This window comes from Dermochelys coriacea, chromosome 2 (genome assembly GCF_009764565.3).
Source record: "Dermochelys coriacea isolate rDerCor1 chromosome 2, rDerCor1.pri.v4, whole genome shotgun sequence".
NCBI classification, from domain to species: Eukaryota; Metazoa; Chordata; order Testudines; family Dermochelyidae; genus Dermochelys; species Dermochelys coriacea.
This window is the reverse complement of record NC_050069.1, coordinates 57,562,929-57,584,438: the sequence shown is the minus strand read 5'-3', so window position 1 is coordinate 57,584,438 and position 21,510 is coordinate 57,562,929. Positions and strand designations below refer to the sequence as shown.

General features: G+C 38.1%; 1 protein-coding gene across 17 annotated transcripts in view; it reads right to left on the bottom strand.

Annotated features, from left to right (window-relative positions):
* JPH1 (junctophilin 1) overlaps positions 1-21,510 on the bottom strand; it is a 117,249-nt gene that overhangs the window by 64,240 nt on the left and 31,499 nt on the right. Inside the window, exon 3 of one of the 17 annotated variants that reach the window (XM_043507695.1) lies at positions 47-3,009. The exons of the other annotated variants lie outside the window; for them this stretch is intronic. Coding sequence (XP_043363630.1) covers positions 2,958-3,009 — 52 coding nt within the window. The 3' untranslated portion in view covers positions 47-2,957. Of the gene's footprint in view, positions 1-46; positions 3,010-21,510 lie in introns of those variants that run through there. 17 annotated transcript variants of the gene reach the window in all.

Here is a 21,510-nt window from a genome sequence, read left to right as displayed (position 1 = left end):
GTACCCAAACAAGAATAAACTATCTCAAAAAATTTCCACTTAATAGTTAAAGGATTTCAAATTAAATTTATTTTAATGAGTACACAAATACTGATTTATATACAACAGAATTAGGACCATCTTGTATACATTCACTTCACCTCAGTGTTATAAGTCCCATTCAATAACTAAGTAGTAAAACAATATTAACCCATTTTAGAAAAATATAATAAAGATCATGCTTTGCTTGCAGCTATTCAGATGATGTGGAAAACCAGGTTATGGCTGATGAGATGGAAAGAGTGATCACCATAGCAACAATCTACCACTTAACAATGAAGGGGGAAGGGCACATCATCCTTTCCTAATTGCCCATGTAAACAACTTAGTTCAAAATCCTCAAGTGTTAACTTCTTTGTTTAATACTCTTTCACCTGAGGAAGACATTTAATGAAAAATGAACATGGTACTCCTAATACTAACAGGACATATGTTGATCTTATCCACAATGGAACCCATTTCATGGCAACAGATCCAGTACTTAGAGAAAAATTATAATTTTCATTAAACACACACCCTTGTACATTTGAATAGTTGAACTTTCCCCCAGGAAAGCTAGTCTGAATTAGGGCTCCTCCACACTTAAAACGCTGCAGCAGTGCAGTTGCAGCGGTGCAGTGAACACTCTACACGCGCCAATGGCCGGGGTTCTTCCATCGCCATAGGTAATCCATCGCCTCGAGAGGTGGCAGCTAGGTGGATGGGAGAATTCTCCCATGCTGTCTACACCGAGGATAAGTCAGTTTAACTGCATCGCTCAGGGGTGTGATTTTTTCACACCTCCATGGGACATAGTTATATCGACCTAATTTCCTAGGCTTTGCCTGTACTGGCACTTCGTCAGCAAAATTTCTGTTGTTCAGGGGTGTTAAAAAAACACCCCCCGGAATGACAAAAGTTTTAACAACGAAAAGTGCTGGTGTGAACAGCGCTTTGTCGGCAGGAGCACTCTTCTGCTGACAAAGCTGCTGTTGCTCGTGGGGAGTGGAAGTTCTTTCTCGTCAGGAAAACTCTCTCCTGCCGACAAACAGCAGCTACATTGCATGCCTTTTAGCGGCATGGCAGTGTAGCCATAGCCCTAGTGTAGGCCAGGCCTGAGAGAGAGAAAAAATTGCTCTGGTCAGGTAGAAAAAGCACTGCTAGTTTAATTAACAACATACAACTTATTCATTTTCAAGTTTCTAATACAGTGGCTCTCAAACTTTTGTACTGCTGACCCCTTTCACACAGCAAGTATCTGAGTGAGACCCTCCTTATAAATATATAAAAAAGTGTTTTTAATTTAACGCCATTATAAATGCTAGAGGTGAAGCAGGGTTTGGGGTGGAGGCTAACAGCTTGCAACCCCCCACATAATAATCTCGTGAACCCCTGAAGGGTCACGATCCCGTTTGAGAACAGCTGGTCTAATATATGTGTTTATTGCTATTGAAAACTGTATGTTTAAGAAGTTCCAGCTTATATCACACAGCTTTTGTTGTACACAAAGTTATTTTAAAATCTTTAAAACAAAAGGAATATAGATTCCTTTTTTTTCTAGTGACAGATATGTATATGCCCTCACAACCGTAATTGTCTGACATTACCCTGATTACTTTTAAAAGTTCTGATCAGGAAACTGATTTTCTCTAAACTCTTGCAAGTTAGTTTGTATCTTAAACATTTACTGTTTTTATACGAGTTTCCCTCCCCCCACCCGTAACATCTTGGAAACCTTAAACTTAAATTGTTTTAAATCTAATTGGTCTTTCTTTGTTCTGTAAGTGTTATTCAGGTACATCAGCATGCTGACACCATCACATTCATGCATTGCTCAGAAGCCTATTGCGCTCATCTCCAATCACTCTCTAAATGCCTAATCCAAGGTACTTTGAAGTCAATGGGAAAACTCATCCTGCCTTCAGTGGGAGATATAGGTGCTCAGCACTTCTGAAAAATCAGGCCACATATTTAAAGGCCTAACTTTTGGCACTCATGTTTGAAAATTTTGGCCTAAATAATTTGGCAAATATCAAAGTGCGAAGTGGAAGAGATGGGGCTGGACCCAGATATCCCAATTTAGTTCTGTGCCTTAACAAGAAAATCACTTTTCCTCAGTTCCTATCCTGTAGTCACATACTTCCTACCATTCAAATATCAGACCTCAATTCTGCCCTCTGCAATTTTCAATGAAGAGATAAGAATTATAATCATGCTAATATGGTCAGAATTGGGACCTAGGATTCCTGAGCAATTTCCATTCTTTCATCTCATACATGTCCTGACACACTGTTTATTCCAAGATATTTCCCATATAGTGCCCTCCTGCAATTCTCTGCCACTGCATCAAAACGCCTTATCCAAATTTTCCTTTGAAGCAACATCCATCCATCAGCTAGCAATTTCTCTTTGCCATCTCCAATGAACTAAATGTCCAGATCAAATCCCCTCCACCAGCAACAAAACCTAACACTTGAATCAATCCCCATCACAGAACAACCTCCACTCCAGACCAATTTATTTTCTTATTACAAACAGATTCCTCTCCTTAGACCTTCATGGGTAGAGGGGAAGCCATTACTTATTCTCCTGTGGGGAAGGGAGGAGAGAAGGGAAAGGAGTGGGGCTTCTTACTGCAGTACATTCTTCATACAGAACAGTTCTCCCCACAAATATTTCAGGTAACTGCCCATATTGCCTGACAACCCTCCCTTATAACCCACTGATGGGAAAAAACCTGTAGGGCTGGCCTTATGGTGCTAACCACTTCAAGGCGGCACTGGCCAGTAATTTACATATGCAGGATGATGGTCATTACTATAAATACCAGCAATAATTTTTCTTGCCACACTTTCCTTACCCGAAACACCAAGAAAGAGAAAAAAAATTGCAAATGAATAAAAAGGAGGAAAATCAAAGTATATTCTGATTTATACTGTTTACAATTGGAATAATTCCATTGTCCTTTGTAAGGTACCTCCAGATTTATATCTGTGAAAAAAGAACAGAATTTGGCTTTTGTTTTGCATATGAAATATGTAAATGGAATAACTTACGACATTTAAATGTTAAGCCTAAACTCTCAGACAATGTCCCTTTGTATTTACTATGGCAGACTAACAATGTGCAGCATATAGAACAGGATATTCCAGTTTAACAGAGTTCAGTTTTCGAGTTTAATCACCTGTGCTAAAGCAAATTGGCATGTGTGTGCCTAAAATAGTCAGGATCAGTACACTATATATCAGGCAAAGTCAGAAAATGGTGTTCCAGATGTTTAAAGGTGCATATGCCCATTGTACAAGATTGGATCTTGCACAGAATCTTGAATAGATGAAATAAATAAAATGATAGAAAGTGATATTTCTCTGTTGGATCTCATTCAATAATTTAAGTACTGTGCAGGGAGAGAACAGAATTGATATAGCAGTTTTGGAAAACCAAAAGTAGAAAATCCTAACATACTCAATCTATTTTCATAGATGATAGAAGGAAAATCATTAAAATCTGATTATTTTAAGAACATGAAAGCAAACATGAACATGACAAATACAGTACTTTTTATTGCCGGAGATGCAGTATTCACAACTGAGAAAAAATGCATTTAACATAAGCCATGACAGAGAAAATTTGTGTGTGCTTTGTTGGTATACAATAGATGATGAATAAACTGCCCAATACATAATATACTTTAAGATATTAATATACAGTATGGTACAAAAGATAAATTATACATGATGTTAATGTCTCTATTCATTAATCAAGCAGAGCTTGAAGTCAGAGGTGGCAAGGAACATTTACAATTCACAAGTACTGTATGTAGTCTAATGAGCCCGTGAAAATATAGCTTTGATTGTAGCAAAATTAGGTGCTTCAATCTTGGCAGAAAAATGTCTTATGATTAGTAGATGCCCATTTTTTTTTTTTGCTGGGCTGGGCTCATACTTCTGCTTGTAACTGCCCAGTTCTAACCCTCTCTATTCTTAGCAGAGGAAATGAAGGTTTTAAAAAAAATTTAAAAATAAGTTCAAAATGTATTTTTTTAATAGTCAAAGGAAATGTTCAGCCCAAATTCTTCCTTTTATTTATTAGAAAATGATTATTACAAAGAGAGCACGGTAGAAAGAATAGTTTAGAAAAAAATCAGGTCAGACACATCCATTCATAAAACAAAAATTGGTGGTTAAGTATTTTTTTCTAAGTACATTTTAGTATAAAACTATAGTGATTATGTCCTTAAAATACATTGGTGTCCAAAGATAGGAGCTCTATATCTATCTTGACTGCTGCCTAATTGGAAATCTGCTAAAAAAGTATTCCAAGCTAAAACTTGACACACATGATGAAAATCTTGTAATTTAGTAACTCAGGGAAACATGAGATTTCTGTGAGATAGAAAATGATAACTAAATAATTAGTTCACCGTGAGGATGAAAGAGATTATTATGCAGGATTGACTCACTAAGAATATACATACAAAAGTTTGAGAATCCAATGCACTGATGTTTCAGGATAGTTTCAGTATAATACACTGAACTTTCATAAAAACCAATCTCACTGCCAAATTGCATTCATTAATTCCTTACTTTATGAAACATCTGTCAATAGTAAAAAATCTGATGAACAGAATCACCCACCTTTAAAGTTCAAATACTAAATGTTTAAATTAGACTGCTAATTTCTAACAGTACCTAGTTTTTCCACTTATTGATATTTTATATACAGTTAGAACCAGCCTTGATAAAATGAAAAGGAGGACTTGCGGCACCTTAGAGACTAACCAATTTATTTGAACTCAAATAAAATTGTTAGTCTCTAAGGTGCCACAAGTCCTCCTTTTCTTTTTGTGGATACAGACTAACATGGCTGCTACTCTGAAACCTTGATAAAATGTTAATATAATTCAACAATTACAATAAAAGGATATTTTAAAATGTAAAACTATCCTTTAATCTGCAACCATCTTGATATACGACAGTGGACTGGACATTAAAAAAAAAAGATATACTCATGACACTAGTGCAAATTGTTTGTGATTTTAGGTTCGATATACAATGCACTATGATTACAAAACAGATTGTATGCTCACATGATTTTTCCATTTAAAGAGCTCTATATTCAAACAGACAAGATACTGAAACATGTAAATATCCTTTAAAAAAAAGAAGAAGGGTTTTGTCATTCCTAATTGTAGAAAGGAAGCATTAGTTTAGTTTAAAACAAATCTGTAATACGGATGCATGCTGACTATATGTTAACTGATATGTGAGGTTAATTTTTTCAAAGAAATTCTCATGTAAGACTACATATTTGGAAACAATTATATAAGAATTCCATTATATATGGGCTTTTCTTTTTAAAACTGCTTTAGTATAATCCATTCAATTTTTATCACAGAGAATCTCCCCGACCCTTTCAGTCTGGAAGAGGTGATTTAGGGAAGACTATTTGTAAGGTTTATCTAATTAATGGGCATTAATTAAACTGATAGCTGAAAGACCTCTAAAATTAAGACTGTACACTAAGGCCCTGATCTTGCAATTGTTGCCACATGGGCAGACCCTTGCGGCAGTGCAGAGTTCCTTTGGTTCGGTATGGACATAAAAGAGTCCACCTACGTGGATCTGCAAGCAGGCTCGGGGCCTAACATTAAACAATTGACCCCTCTCTCTTGTTCTTCTCTGTGTTTTCTACTACCCTCCTCTCCTTTTGAGATGCCACAGATTTTCTCTCATCACCACTGTATCCACCAATATCTTTATTTCACCTGTTATCCACTATCATAATTTCCATTTGTCAATCTTTTATCTTTTTCCTGTGCATTTTTCCATATCCTTTGCAAGATGTGGTGGATTATTCATCGCTCAAGTCTTTAAATAAAAAATGGATGTCTTTCTAAAAGATAAAGTCTAGCTCAACCAGTGGTTATGGACTCAATGCAGGAAATATTGGGTGAGTATCTATGGTCTGTGTTATGCAGGAGCTCAGACAGATGATCATAACAGTCCCTCTGGCCTTAAAATCTATAAAACTGTTAAACAAAGGTCTCTGTTGCCTTTCTTTAATGGTCTTCCATATGCAAATTAAACATTATCTGACATCCTTAGGAGGGGATAAACTTGGTGTCCTGGCTGATATTCCCACTTAAAAATATTTCTAATATTCAGGGCTATTTGAAGTATTGCAGAATAGATAACATCTCTGCCTACATGCCTTCACAGCCACTGGACTACCATTCATTACGGTAACGGTGCTTTATTATATCCCTTTATTATGAAAGGAGTTAGATAAAAAAAACAAACACAAAACCCTCTCCCATGGGTGAGAGATATTGCGCACTTTGCAATAATTTGTACAACCATGACTGTGTATTGTGAGCCCTCTACAGAATCTGTATAGTGAGCTGACTCAGGTGAGCTCCCCATTCAGTGATATGGACTTCAGTTACCAGCCGGATTCAGAGGTCAGAAAGTTACTCTTTTTATGTGTATTCTCAACACTAAGCTACTGAATGACAAAGTCCCTGAAGTACAGACACCTTTGTTTCCAGGTTAGTGAACTGAGATAAATAAATTTTTCAGCTGAAACTGCAGAGGTTTTATTCTGAGTCTTGCAATGGGTCTGATGAAAGATGTATGTCACCATGAAAGTTAGCAGCTTTAGGAAAAGGCAAACAATGCGATGAAGTGAGCTGTCGCTCACAAAAGCTTATGCTCAAATAAATTTGTTAGTCTCTAAGGTGCCACAAGTCCTCCTTTTCTTTTTGCGAATACAGACTAACACAGCTGCTACTCTGAAAAACACCCCATCAGTGAGTCTGGGCTTTGGATCATGTAAACTGGCTCTGGATCAGATTTTGGCTTCTTTCTGTTCCCTTTGCACTCCTCAGGTGGTGCACAGGGAGGAAAATCTCCCCCCCCTGCAAAATTCCCTGCTAGGGCTTGTATTGGTAATAACCCTCCCCAATACAGAAACACAGGCGCCTGATCATTAGGTGATAGTACACTTTCTTATGGACCTAGGAAGGGATAATAGAGGCGAAGAATGTCATTCTGGACTTCAACTTTGAAATGAATTTGTCCTCTTTTCTCAGGTCTAGAATGACCTTAAGTTATTGGGTGTAAAGACCTTTCCCTCAGGAATGTGGATTATGGAATTTCAGGCCTCTCATTGTCTGCTTCATCCTATCCATTTTAGACATTATACATTAAACTACTTTGACAAGATCTGGGGTTCTTACATAGTGACCTGGATCATCCTGGTAGGACTCCAAGCTCCTAATCATCTGCTGACAGAGAATTTAGCTTTTCACTTGGATGTTGACCACTGTTGTTAGACCACTGGGTCTTTGCATAATAGCTTAGTCCTCTGGCAACTATTTCAAATCCTATGGACAAGGGTGAGTGAATGGGTGAATGAATGGGTACATGGATATGGGAGCAGGAGGAGGAAGATATTGACGGGCTACAGAAGAAAAAAGTGGGGGTAGTGAAAGGGCAAGAGGAATTTTTTGTGAGGGGGAAGGAAGTACATAAAATAGGGGAGGAGGTAAAGAGCACAGTGGACCTGATTTTCATTATTTTGCATAGCCATTTACACCTGATGAAAGTCAATGGAAAGCAGGTATAACTCACTACCAAGCCAGAACTCTCTGCTCATCAACATCATTTTTCACCTACTTTGCACAGATGTAAATGATAAAACAAGGTGCAAGGCAGTGCAGAATCAGACCCAGTGAAGGGAAAGAAAGATGTGAGAAGCTAGAATGTGAAAAGAAAAAACAACAAATGAAAAGATACACCATTATTAAATACAGGAAAGAAAGGAGAAGAAAAGTGGAATGAATCAAGAGAGAAAAAGATCAAACAAAAAGACACAAAGTGAAAGGTGAACAAGTGAGATCGGGATGGGATTTCTATTCACTGTCCTAAACTTTAGTTTCTTCTAATGCATATTTAACTTCAAAGACTAATGAACACTTTGGATAAAGGCATATTTTCTTAAAGATTCGTCACCTCTGTTCCTTCAATTGGATGTTATAGCTCACAATAAACAGGCTGAGCTCTCCCAAGAGATCCCCCTGCATAACCCAGGATTACCAGAGACTTGCCACTCCTGATATTTTTAAGGTACAAAAAACCTAAGTAGAAAACCTTTCAGGCCTCCTTTAAGCAGCATAAAGAAAACACACACACACACACACACGTCACCTTTGAATTTCAGGAGACATGGCCTTAGGTTGTGTGGCACTATAGGTGTTTTATAACCTGACAAGGATGTTTAGTCCTCAATTTAGTAGCTGTTGGGTAACATTTTCAAACTGAGTTAAAATTCCTAACCCTGTGCACTTAGCTCAACACATGATTGGGATCCAAAAGCGTAATTTAAATATGAAATCCAATATGAAAATAACATTAAGGGTATTTTAATGCATATATTATTTTTTAAAAATCAACCCGTTAAGGGCCTGATTATGTTCCTATAGAAATCAATGGCAATTTTGCCACTGATGTCAATGGACATAAAAGTACACTCTGATGGTGAGGTCAGGCTATCAGACCAACTAGGACTTGTTTTTGGAGTATTCATAAAACATATCCATGATAATTTTTCAGCACAGTGTATTAGCCAGGTGACACCCATCGGCACTGAAATACACACTGTTAATTCATATTAATCACACTTAATATCCTCCCACCCTTTTTTCTTTAAAACATTTAAAAAAAGAAAGACATTTCTTCAATGAGCTCTGAAATGTCCAGCGATCTTTGGCAGAATACCTGTGCATTTGTTGGAAAAGAAACATTCAAATTAGATTTGCATTTCTGAACACTAGATCTGTCTTTCAATCTAGTTTTCCCTGGGGAATTCAGACCCTGAAGTTTTCTAGGAGCTACAGATCATTCATAACTTTTGGGATTAAGTTAAAAAAATGCAGATGAATAAATTTTGAGCACAGTCAGTAACACAGCAGATGATAAACATACATCTGTGTGCAACGCAGAGAGCTGATGATAGCACAGAAAAGATGGGCTACAGTTTCAGCTGTTAGCGGGCTATATTCCTGTCAAATGCTGATAAGTTCAACTCCGGCATTGCCTTATTTAGTCAGACTTCTCTGCTGACACACTTAAGCACAGTAACAAATGCATATGCTGTTTCCAGTCTGGACAGGCTCTTGCTCCTCCTTTTAGTAATACTATGACAAATATTAAGATGCTTAAAACTTTTTATTTAGGTTTATTGAAAGAGCTTTATTAGCTTGTTTTTTTAAAATATACCAGCAGTTATTTATCTGTCCCACTAACAAGTGTCTAAAGTGTGCGCCTATGTTAAGAAAGAAAACTAATCATAAAAACATTACAGCTATTTCTATAAAGGGGATTTTTACCTTATACTTCAAATAAGTCTTTTAGTCTGGAAGACAATGAGAAGACATTCAAATAAACATGTATGTAGTGCCTCTGAATTATATGTTTTGTTTTTTAAACATTGGACAAAAGTTAGCAATTTAGTTCTCTAAACAGATATAATATATCATTTTCAACTGTTTACCTTCCCTCAGAATATTCCTAAACCAGTCAGAATAGTTCCTTTCTTTGACATTATATGACAAAAGAGAATAATTTTGAAATACGATGTTTTCCATCTAAAGAACCACTTTGCCAGTACTCACTTTGCTAATCTGATAACTCACCCAATGTACTCACCCCACTTCTTAGAGAAGATTTAATAGCAGACTGCTGTACTAAGGTTCTGTAAAGCTTCATTATTTTTCTCAACTACGCTCCAGTGTATTTACCAACGTATTATGAAGTATTAATACTTAAAACAAAACTGTACTTGTCAAGGTAAATTAGCAAAGTACATTCTGTGATGCAGTATCCCTAAAGTTTTGTCGTCATGTTTCTCTTACTTTCTAATTGGTAAAATACAGTTATCCACATTAGATCTGCCAGTCATTAGCAAGAATTGGTGAGATTCTGCTGTATTATATTTCACAGCTACCGCCAAAAGCAGAACTTTTGAGAAAAGAAAGATCCACTGAGAATCACATATTTAGGCACTTTTGGAGCTATTATGATATATTCTGTTATTTGTTTAATATGTCATATTACAAATTGGCACATCGTGAATGAAGATTAATCTATTGAATACAAGCAGTTTTTTAAACATGAAGGACTTGCCCATTTTAAATAGGGCCCCTAAGAACCAGACACATTATGGCTGCACAATTGTTAAGCTGTGAGTTAGGCTTTGTCTACACTGGCAACTGAACAAAAAAACTTTTGTCTTTTAGAGGTGTTAAAAAAAAAAACCCTGAAAGACAAAAGTTTTGCCATGACAAGTGCCAGTGTGAACAGCAGGTTGTCAGTAGGAGCACCCTCCGGCTGACAATGCAAATGCTGTTCTTTGGAGGTGGAAGTTTTTGTCAGCGGGAGAGCCGACAAACAGTAGCTACACTGCACAACTTTTAGTGGCATGGCTGTGGCGACACAGGCATGTTACTAAAAGCTGTGTAGTGTAGACAAAGCCTTAGTGTTGTTAAGAGAGAGCCACTAAGAGTTCACTGTCACATATTTTTCCCTTTCAGCTCACTCTAACATCTTCCAATGAAAAACAAGCTTGACTCACAATGGGCTTTTGTGTCCAAGTAAAATCAACTATAGCTCATTGACTGTTTATCTGTTGGCCCATGGATACAGCATTCAAGCAAGTCAATAGCAGAGTATTTAACTGGCTTGATCTGATGTGACTATATGAATTTAGGATCTTAACAATAGCAATGTCTGACCCAGTGTTTGGGTTCCCTGCACAGTTCTGAAACATGGACCTGGACAGGGTAGTTTAAGTGACTTGCCCAAAGTCACACAGGATGTCTGTGGCAGAGCTGGAAATTAAATCCAGATTTGAGTAATTGCCCGACCTTTTAGCCCATCCTTCATAACCATAAATCTACGCTTAACTAAAATTTCACTTTAGGTTTCAAGTTAACTGGCAAAACTAAGTTAATAATCATGTTTAATAGATGTCTTTTCAGATTTTCTTGTATTTTCTGGGCCTCAGATTCAAAAGCTGCTTGTTAGTGCTAAAAATTAAACTGCAGCAGTCTATATAACCAGTTATTTCTACTGTAAAGGTATATTACCGATTAATTGTCTAGTCTCAATCACACCTAAATGAAAATTCTCTAGTAAAGAGATCTAATCTACTTGTCAAAGTATGAAACAGTGTTCTTAATTATGCTAATCAAATAAAGCAAAGAGAATCAGATTTCCAGAAATATAACTCTTAGAGACCAAACTGAATTTTCTTTATGGTATACATTCTGTCACCCATACCGATGCTGAGTAATAAAGTAGAACCCATACACGAGAGTTATGAACTGACCAGTCAACCACACACCACATTTGGAACTGGAAGCACTCAATCAGGCAGCAGCAGCAGAGAGACACACAAAAAAAGGGATGGGGGCAAATACGATACAGTGCTGTGTTAAACTACTAAAAACATAAAGGGAAAGTTTAAACAAAGATTTGAGAAGGTAAGAAAACTGTTTCTGTGCTTGTTTCATTTAAATGAAGATGGTTAAAAGCATCATTTTATTACTGCATAGTAAAGTTTCAAAGCTGAATCAATGTTCAGTTGTAAACTTTTAAAAGAGCAACCATAATGTTTTGTTCAGTTACGAACAACCTCCATTCCCGAAGCGTTCATAACTCTGAGGTTCTTTGTACCTTACTCTGTAATGATTCCATGGGACTACTTGCCGAGTAAGATAACTAACACTCGGCTTCAGTAAGGGTGGCAAAATATGAACCGGTATGTTTGGGTTTTAACAGAAGTTTCTTTTTACGGAAGGGGAAGGACAAAAACTGGCAAGAGAATTTCCTTGATGGAAGTAAGAACGTCATGCTATTTTAAACATCACTATAGCCTTCCGAAAAAAGAAAGTGAGGAATGCAATTTCCCACCCCTCCTAATTTGACATAGGCAAATAAATACCACAAGAAAAATCATCTTCAGAGACAGATGCATCAGAAACTATGGAGTCCATAGACTGAGATGGGGAATAAAAAGAATTAAATTAAGATGCGGTAATATGCATAATACTGTAACTTGGGAGCTATTAAACCACAGGATAAATCTGTATGCTACTCTCTTTGAGTACTAAAAGAACTCAGCTCAAGACCTTTCTGCAAGTACTTTAGGCTGTTTTGAATACAAGGGAAACTAGAGGAGCTCTGGCCCTCCTTCCAACAAGAAGAAGTGGCCCAAGATTTGTAATAAATATTGTCAAAAAGGCTCTCTGGGTTTTAGTAAAATGCATACATTTGTCTGGCTTTCTTAATCTCCTTTTTAATTTTCACTCACAAGTCAGGTCCAGAATTTAAGAGGCTCATTGGAAAGGATGAAAAGTTGACACTTAAGACAGCAGGCTGAGAATCTGAGGAAGATTTCCCCCCCATGAGCAGCTGAACTGTCTCTACTTAGTTAATCGTTATGGTCCATCTGAGTCCTACAGATGTCTTGTTTTAGCCTTTTTTAAATCCCCGCCTTCCACCCCCAAAGTATGTAAATTATTTAAATACTTTTCCTTGGATGAAATCCTGACACCACTGAAGTGAATGGGAGTTTTGCCACTGACATGTGTGGGACCAGGATTTAAATTGCACGAGTGTTAGATTTTACAGTGAATAGATTCAAACTAGACAGGTTTGGTCAGGCTTTCATCCGGCATGGATAAATGGAGAATAGTTCACTATGTGGATGGGGTGCTCCTTTTGGTGGAGACCTTAAAAGCTGAAGTTTTGTCTGCTATATATGGATACTAATATCCCAGGCATTTCTAAGAGTAGACACTTTTCTTAGTGTTCTTGGCCAAATTTCCCCCTTATCTACTGTTGGGCAGCATTCATTGGTTGGCTGTTAATCTCTACCCCAGTTATAGCTGAATAACAGTGGATATGACTGCTCTACAGAGTTTGTAAAGTTTTTTGGGATCCTTCAGAATGAAAGGCACAATATACCGGAGTAAAACAATTAGCTGATATCATCACAGCCCATCTAGCATGTTGTGCTGAAAGCAACAGTAAAGACAACTGCAGCAGTTTCACGTAGCCAGTTCTCTCAAATCTGATGTGTTGTTAAAGGAGGGCACACTTCAATTTAGCTAATCAAACAGGACATGGACTTGAATTAGAAGACGAGGACACTTCAAGCACATGGGTTTTTTCATATATGCTTCCTACAAAGAGCTCTTTGTTCTGAAAATGTGTTTCTTTTTTTATTCTACATAATTGATTCAATCAGAAAGTAAAACACCCACTATTTAGAACATTAATACACTTCCTTTTCTCCTGTAAGGACAAAGGCTTACTTCCATTAAAAGAACTCTCATGTTTTCACATGTAGATATTTCTGCTAGCTACTGCAATCTTCCAGGTCCTCTGCTATGAAGTGAAAACCCAGTACCAGTTTTTAAAATACTCTGTTTGAAGTTGTTACTTTAGCCATGTGGTCCAATATAGCCTCTTGCCCCCTATATATTTATTAAAATAGCAAGAATTCATGATGACATCCCTCTGTATAAGGATATAATTGAAAGGTCCCATCTATAACTACAACAGAGCCCAAAAGTAGAGAGAGGGATGGGAACCTTGCATAAGCCTGCTCACCTTCTCTCACGTAGTTGGCAGCAATTCCACAAATCGCACCGATACACATTTGCAGAAGTGGTAGGACCCAGTTTTCTTGTAAACCCATGCCCATTGCTCACAAGATGGGGATAGGTTTCAGAATAGCAGCCATGTTAGTCTGTATCTGCAAAAAGAAAAGGAGGACTTGTGGCACCTTAGAGACTAACAAATTTATTTGAGCATAAGCTTTCGTGAGCTACAGCTCACTTCATCGGATGCAGGCAGTGGAAAATATAGTAGGGGTATTTTATATACACAGAGAACATGAAACAATGGATTTTGTTCAGGGATTCCATGATAGGGCTCTGAAGAACTACTGAGAAGACCGTGCAGCTGTATCAAAATGGTTGCTTAAGTAAGGACTGCAAGATTGGGTTCTATGTGAATTTAACAAGACAAGTGAGCCTGTTCCCTAAGGACATAGTGTCACTTCCAATTGTAGTTACATCCATTCCTGCTCTTTACTTTTCCAGCTCAAATGCGTAGACTGCATAGACTGTCGGTCCTTCATCAGTTGAGACTGACCCAATCACAACACGTCTTCCAATCTTCTCTCGCTCTGGCCATCCTTCCCCATGCTTATCCATATCTCCTTGTTAGGAAATCATCCCACCTCTTTGGAGACCGACCGCATGGCCGTTTTTGTTCTCGCGGATACCACTTGGATATAGCTGCAGTCCATCTGTTGTCACTGCATTGGGCCACATGTCCCGCCCACTGCATTTTGCTGAGCCTGCTTTCAACAACAATGTCTCACACTCCAGACTGCTGCCTAATTATTTCGTTGGGGATGTGATCGCGGAGCGAAATGCCCGAAAATGTTCGTTCCATTGCCCTCTATGTGACAGACAGCCGATGTTCTTCAATCTTTGTCAGTGACCATGTTTCGCTGCCATATAACATTGCTGGAAGCAGGGTCGAGTTAAAAAGATTCGCATGAGTTGTTTTGCTGATCTTTTCTTGGAGGATGTCTTTGATGTCATTGAATGTGCACCATCCAGCTTTTTTTCTGCATGACAGTTCACCTTTCTGATCATGGTGCATGTTGACTTCCTGGCACAAATAAACCTATTTATCAACCTCTTGGATCTGCTCTCCTCCAAGAGTTATTTGGGTTCTTGGCAGAACATCTGATCTCATGTATTTCGTTTTCGACCAGTTCATTTTTAATCCGACTTGACTACTTTTCACGTTCAGTTCTTTAAGCATTCTCTCCAGCTGTGCTGTATTTTCGGCTATCAGCACTATATCATCTGCGACCCTGAGATGGTTGCCGTTGATATTAATCCCGCCTTTCAAAAAACCAATTCAAAAAACTTTCAAAAAGTCAAAAAACCAATTCAAGACAGGCTGTGAATAATTTTGGTGAAATTGTATCTCCTTGTTTCACACCTTTCTCGATGGGGATTCGGAAGGGAGTATCGAACAGCGATATGTCCATGCTGCAGCCAGACTTCACTTCCTTTAGTAATGTGATACATTTCGTGCTGATGCCCTGTTCTGAAAGAGCTTCAAGAACGGCATTAGTCTCAACGCTGTCGAACGCCTTCTCGTAGTCCATGAAGGCAATGCACAAAGGGAACTTGTATTCCCTTAAACCAACTACTAGAGCATTCAGAATGAAGATGTGGTCTATCGTGCTGTAATTCCTTTGAAAGCCGGCCTGCTCTCTAGGTTGCTTTTCAACCAGGTTTGGCGACAGTCTATTTCGTATTATTTTAGTGAACAACTTACAGATATGTGAAAGCAGGTAGATCGGGTGATAGTTCTTTAGATTTTCTTGATTGCCTTTCTTATGCAGCAAGATGGTATTGGACTCTTTCCAACTGGACGGTATCTTCTGGATTTCCAGGTAGTGGCTGAACCTTTGGGCTAGAGCTCTCCAAAGTTCCTGACCTCCCGCCTTAAGCACTTCTGCTGTCAGACCATCCTGGAGCCCTCCCCTCTTTCATTTGATGGACTGCATGACGGACTTCGCTGATGAGAACCGGGAGTATGTGTCCATTGGTTTGTTGAAGTGATGGCATTGGGACGATTATACGGGATGCAAACAGCTGGGTATAGAAATCCCTGCAGATTGCCTCCATCTTTGTTCAATCGGTTACTGATTCTCCTTCCTTGTTCTTCAAAGCTGATAATGATGACCTGTAAAACACCAGTTCCCGTTTGCATTTTTTGAGACTTTTACAATATGCAGCAGCCCAAAAATCAGAAAAAGGAAGTAATAGCCTCAGGACAATTCCTTTTGGTTGTAAAGGTAAGACTACCTATGGACAGCTGGCCAAAGGGCATGGAAAAAACCCTGAAAGATATCAGGCACCTCTTGTTGAAATATAGTGGAATAACCTATTAACTTGTTTGGTGGCAGTGGTTCCCTGTTCCCTGGAATCAGGCCAAGAAATAATCACAAACAAAGATTGAGCTAAAGTAGTCCTGATGGTTGATGTATTGCTTGCTTCCCTTCTTTGTGTTATTATACTCTCACATACATTCCATTCATACAGGTGATAGGCTGTACTCGCGGGTATTGCTTTCAATCTTAGATGACTGAGACTAGCCATGTTCCAGCTTCCCAGAGATCGAACCGCTAGGCAACGAGAGTTTCTGAAGTCCCTTCCGGTCTGCAGGAGGGCTCTACTATTCTGGTCCAGTCCTGAGTTCTTGCTGTTGCAGGTTACATCTCTCACTGGCCGCTACTGCAGTGGGTTTATATACAGTCCCATATACATCGTGATACACCATATCCTTACACGGTAATATTTCAGTTCAAGCCTTGTGATTGGTTTGTTACACTCATACTATCTCACTCATTCCTTACCTATTGATTACATATTCATAAACATGCATACAATTGGTAATATAGCTTTAAGCAAGCCTCTCGTATCAGCGAGGACTTCTGCTGCTGTTTGTGGTTCAGACAGGAACAAGGTAACTGGAATAACAGGAAATCCACACAGACAAGAGAGAGACTGCTTGAAAGGCAGATGTCGGGGGGGGGCATAGACTGCCCCTCCTCCCCCCCCATGGAGCAGGATGTGCTCCTGCCTGGCAGAGGGCAAGCCATGGACAGGGCTGTGTCCCGCTACAGCAGTCATATATAATGGCTAGAATCCAAGAAAAGAATAGCAGCCCTTCTTCTTCTCTTTTCTCTCTCTCTTTCTTCAGTGCAAAAAAGATGCTTTTGAGTTACAGCATCAACTTAACGCTAGTACTATTAACTTAGTGCATCATGTTTTAGAGGAGCTTAGAGTCTAAGAGCTCAAACCTGCAAACATGTAGATGAATACTCATGCCAATTTACATATCTAGCACACAACATTTAATCTAGCTTAATAACTCATTGTTTAATACATAAAAATATATTTGCCACTTGAAAAAAAACAACGTAAAAAACCCCATCCCCATGTTTTGAAAAGATCTGTACTATGTAGAAAAGCCAAGATTTTCAAAAGTGACTAGTGACTGAGTGTGTGCTAAAGAGCCCTGATTTTTCAGAGAGCCTCTGAAAAATCAGCCCCCTTTACAGGGTCTCAAGTTGGGAAACCCTGGTCACTTTGGGAAACCCTTTGGGACACAGAGTTTAGTGAAAATGACTAGTATAAATTAGCAATGGATCCCTGCTAGCTTAAGTTTCTGCAAATAATTCCTTAAAACCGATCATCTATTTAAATGAACAACTTGAGAGGAAAGGAGTCTTATTTCCAGAAATGGGTCAGTGTGACCCAAATGCCCTGGGCGTATGGAAAGCTTCTTTGAAAAACGAAACCCCCGTTTTATTTCAGATTTGCATTCTACTCAACAATGGTTCTAATAGGAATGATTAAAGTCTGTTTTGTAAATATATATTTTAAATGTTAGCAGAGCTGGGTCTGAAATAAGACTTTCATGCTTTGATATCCCTAGGTCATTCTTCTCAACCACAATGTCGCTAATTGTATGAACCAAAGAACCACAAACCACATTAGAGAAAAATTTTAGTTGCAAATTGGGTCCTTTTTCTACCATTAATTCTAGAAAATTTAGAAATATATCCAGCAGAGTTAGACACTACCAAGTCTTCTAGGTTTATAGTCATAGAGATAAAATAAATTACTCATATAGTGAAGTTATATTTGGTGATGGATAAGCCAGGGTGGATTGATTTTAATCATGTTTTAAATCAGCAAGCCGAAAACCTTGATTTAAATCACAGATTTTAATTGTTTTGCATTTGTACTTTTTAGTTTTCTTAAAGAAAGGTTAATTTTCATTGGTAATTATTATAGTATGATGATTTGCAACTAAATATAGCTTTTGCATTAAATTTGGTGATTTTTACTAGCCAGAATACTGTAACTATAAACATTTATTTAAGCAATTATAAAAGGAGTACTTGTGGCACCTTAGAGACTAACAAATTATTAGAGCATAAGCTTTCCGATGAAGTGAGCTGTAGCTCACAAAAGCTTATGCTCTAATAATTTGTTAGTCTCTAAGGTGCCACAAGTACTCCTTTTCTTTTTGTGAATACAGACTAACACGGCTGCTACTCTGAAACCTGTCATTAAGCAATTATGTAGCTTAACATATATGTATTCAGAATCTTAGTTTCTACATTTCTTATAAAGTTGGAAAATGTTGAATGATCCATTTCTTATATATTAGATTATTAATTTTTTACTTGTGATTTGGATGAATATTATTTCTATTTGGATGGAAATTCAAAACACACAATTTAAATTTTATTAAACACTACCAATTTCAATGTGCTGGATATATAAAGGTTGATCAAAACATGCTTTACATTTAAAATGAATATGTTAAACAAAGGAAGTATGATTTATTAACAAAGGAAGCTGTGACTGAGGGACCTGAGCACTGTAGTAACCCCTAGCAGTCTATCACGGAAGTGCAGCTATCTCTGCCTCAGTTTCCATTAGTTGGTTCAGGGATGTCACCAATATGTCTGTCTGTCTTTGTCTGTAACTCCAGTCCTCTGGTTGGATTACTTGTCTCTCCTCTTTTGGGACTGAAAGGAGTCAGGCTCCACCCAAAGTTCTATGGGCCACTTCAGTGGATCTTTGTCACAAGCTCTCTCCTAATCCATTTTCCGGCACAGCCCCCTTTATAGATTTCTTCCCTTCTTTCTTCAGAGCAGAAATAAAGTAAGGTAAGCAGGAACACAAAGACACAGTCCTATATTCTGTTATTGCTGCCACCCCTGGTCAGGGTTCTTGGCAGTCTCTACCCCGTCTGTGCACAGATGGTAAGGGGACTCAGGCCCAGGGACCCTGGTTGGCGTTTAACTCTCCTACTGCTCCCCTGGGCTGATTCCCACCTCAGGGCCTTGCAGGAACTTCCTATCTGGCAATCTTCTCTGATCTCTTCTGGCAGAATTGGTATCTCTGGGCAGCTTCCTCCAGTCTGACTCCATAGAGTCCCTTCACTGTGGCTCGGACTCCAGCAGCTGCCCATTTGGCTGGGCTGCAGCCTTTTATCCCGGCTGTTGTTAGCCTTCCCATAGACTACTACTGGAAGATAACTGCTCCCTTTTTTAAACCCTTTGGTGTCTGTTGCCTTGTAGGATATACACAACCCATCATAGAAGTATTCACTATAGTTAGTGAACTGAACTAATTGTTTCTGGTCACCATATCCTTCAAGATTATATAACTAGTAGATTACACCCTGTCACACCTAGATTTTATTCATAGATTGGAAAAGCAAAACAAGCTTTCCTGCTTTTTCAACTTTCAGCTGGCTTCTTAACTTTGAACAAACAAGTCATTGAACTGAACTAACTTAAGAAACTCAACTGAAAAAAAAGAGCAAATGAAGAAAATATTCTCTTCTCTACATCAGCAGAAAGTACTGCTGTCAAAAGCTGGTTTAGCATTTCAGCAAACTGTGGTAGCAGGTGCATAGCCAGACTTTCTTTAAAATTTTGGCAATAAATGTACCACTTAATGTTATTCTTTGTATTTAATTTAAATTATTTTCATAGATAAGTAAGTTCAGGCTTTAAACAAATTGTCATATTCAAATGTAATTTTAAATAGGTCTAGTTTTTGAAAATAAACATCAAATCCAATTTTGATTTAAAAATTATTTGATTTTTTTATCAACCCTAGCATAGGTTTAACCATTTTAAGTGTACTATAGGCTGGACTCTCTTTGCCCATTTTGGAATAGTGAAACAATAAGCATCTCAAAAGATCCTTCTCTGGGCAAAATAATTTTAGCCTGATCACAAACAAGTCTGTCATCTGTGACTATAGAGATGATTTCAGTGGATTGGAGAACAGTTGAAGACAGAATATAGTTGGAACTGGTAGACAAGTTTGGAATTCAGGAATGCCTTCCCGAAAAGCAGTTGCTGTATCCCCAGAGCTGGACTGAGGGTTTGGGAGTATATATCTAATCAGAAAATATCTTTCTCAGGAGTTAAAGTAAGGAGGAAAACCAGCTCCCCTTCCTCTGCTAAACACACAAGGGCGCTGCTCCTCATCTCTCTGGCTCCGTAAGCAGGCTCCCATTCCCCCTTAGCTGGCATGGTGAGAACTTTACTCTACCCTCTTTTCAATCTACTTTAAATAATGGTCTTGCTATAGCCATGTGACGATTAGAAGAAGATTTGTCTCTTAAGATTTAGAAGAGATGGGGAGATTTCCTGGAAGATGAAATTCCGGTATTGCCCCAGTAAAAGAATAAAAAAGGATTCTGACTAAAATGGATCTCAGAAATTACCTTTCATATATATCCTTGGTTATGATCTTGTACTGCCAGATGGTACATTTTGCACCTCTGAATTGTACGGTGGATTTTGGCCTGACACTGCTCCCAGTGGAAGTTTTACTATTGACCTTCAACAGCAGCAAAAGATTAGATCAATGCCCAGCACTTTTTAAAATCCCATCTGTATTGTATTATGAACTGCTGAGGCAGGATGCATATGCTATATACAGGACCAAGTGTGCACACTGCTCACAGGAAAGGTCCAAGACAAATACTTTAAAAAAGTCATCTCACGATTATGCCATCATCAGGGGGCTATATTTCACAGCTGTTACATAGCCACAAAATAACTATCCAGTTAAATTCAAGATCATTTTGCTTTTAATGAACATGAGACTGCAGAATGCAAATGAACTAACATCAAATACCATGTCTCAAAACTATAACTCAACAGTAAATGGTTCATAAGCCGCTTAATATCAAAGTTGAAAAGCCATTACAATTTTGCTTCTGCCATCCCTATGTTTCCTTAAATAGAATCTTGCAAAACAATGTGGAGGAGTTTATGTATTAACTAAAACTGTTTTTCATATTCAAGTTTTTTGGAACTTTAGGAAAGGCCCAGTAAATTTTTACAGACCTGTCATTCTGAATAACCAAACCACATATTCCATTGTCAGGGAACTGTACTCAACGCTGGAAGCACAATGCTGTCAATTTTTCTAATCTGTCTGCTACCAAAGGTTGCTCCCAGGAGGGCCACTCAGCAGTTGTTCATTTGAAATGCTGTACATTATTACGGAGAACATTGGTGCATATCAGAGATTCAGGTTTCTACCAAAGGTTGCTGAGCAATTTTTCTTAATAAATTACCTTAATCTTTTTCTATTTTTTATTAAATTATAAACATTTATCTATTTAATTATTATAGATAGAATCTCACTTCCAAGACACAGAAGTAATTCTAACTACAGCTTTGATATACTCCTCATATCCAAATATTCTGCTGCAAGACTCCCTGCTGAAACTGATGATGAAAACTATATTAGAAAAAAGAAGCCTAACTACAGGGGAGTGA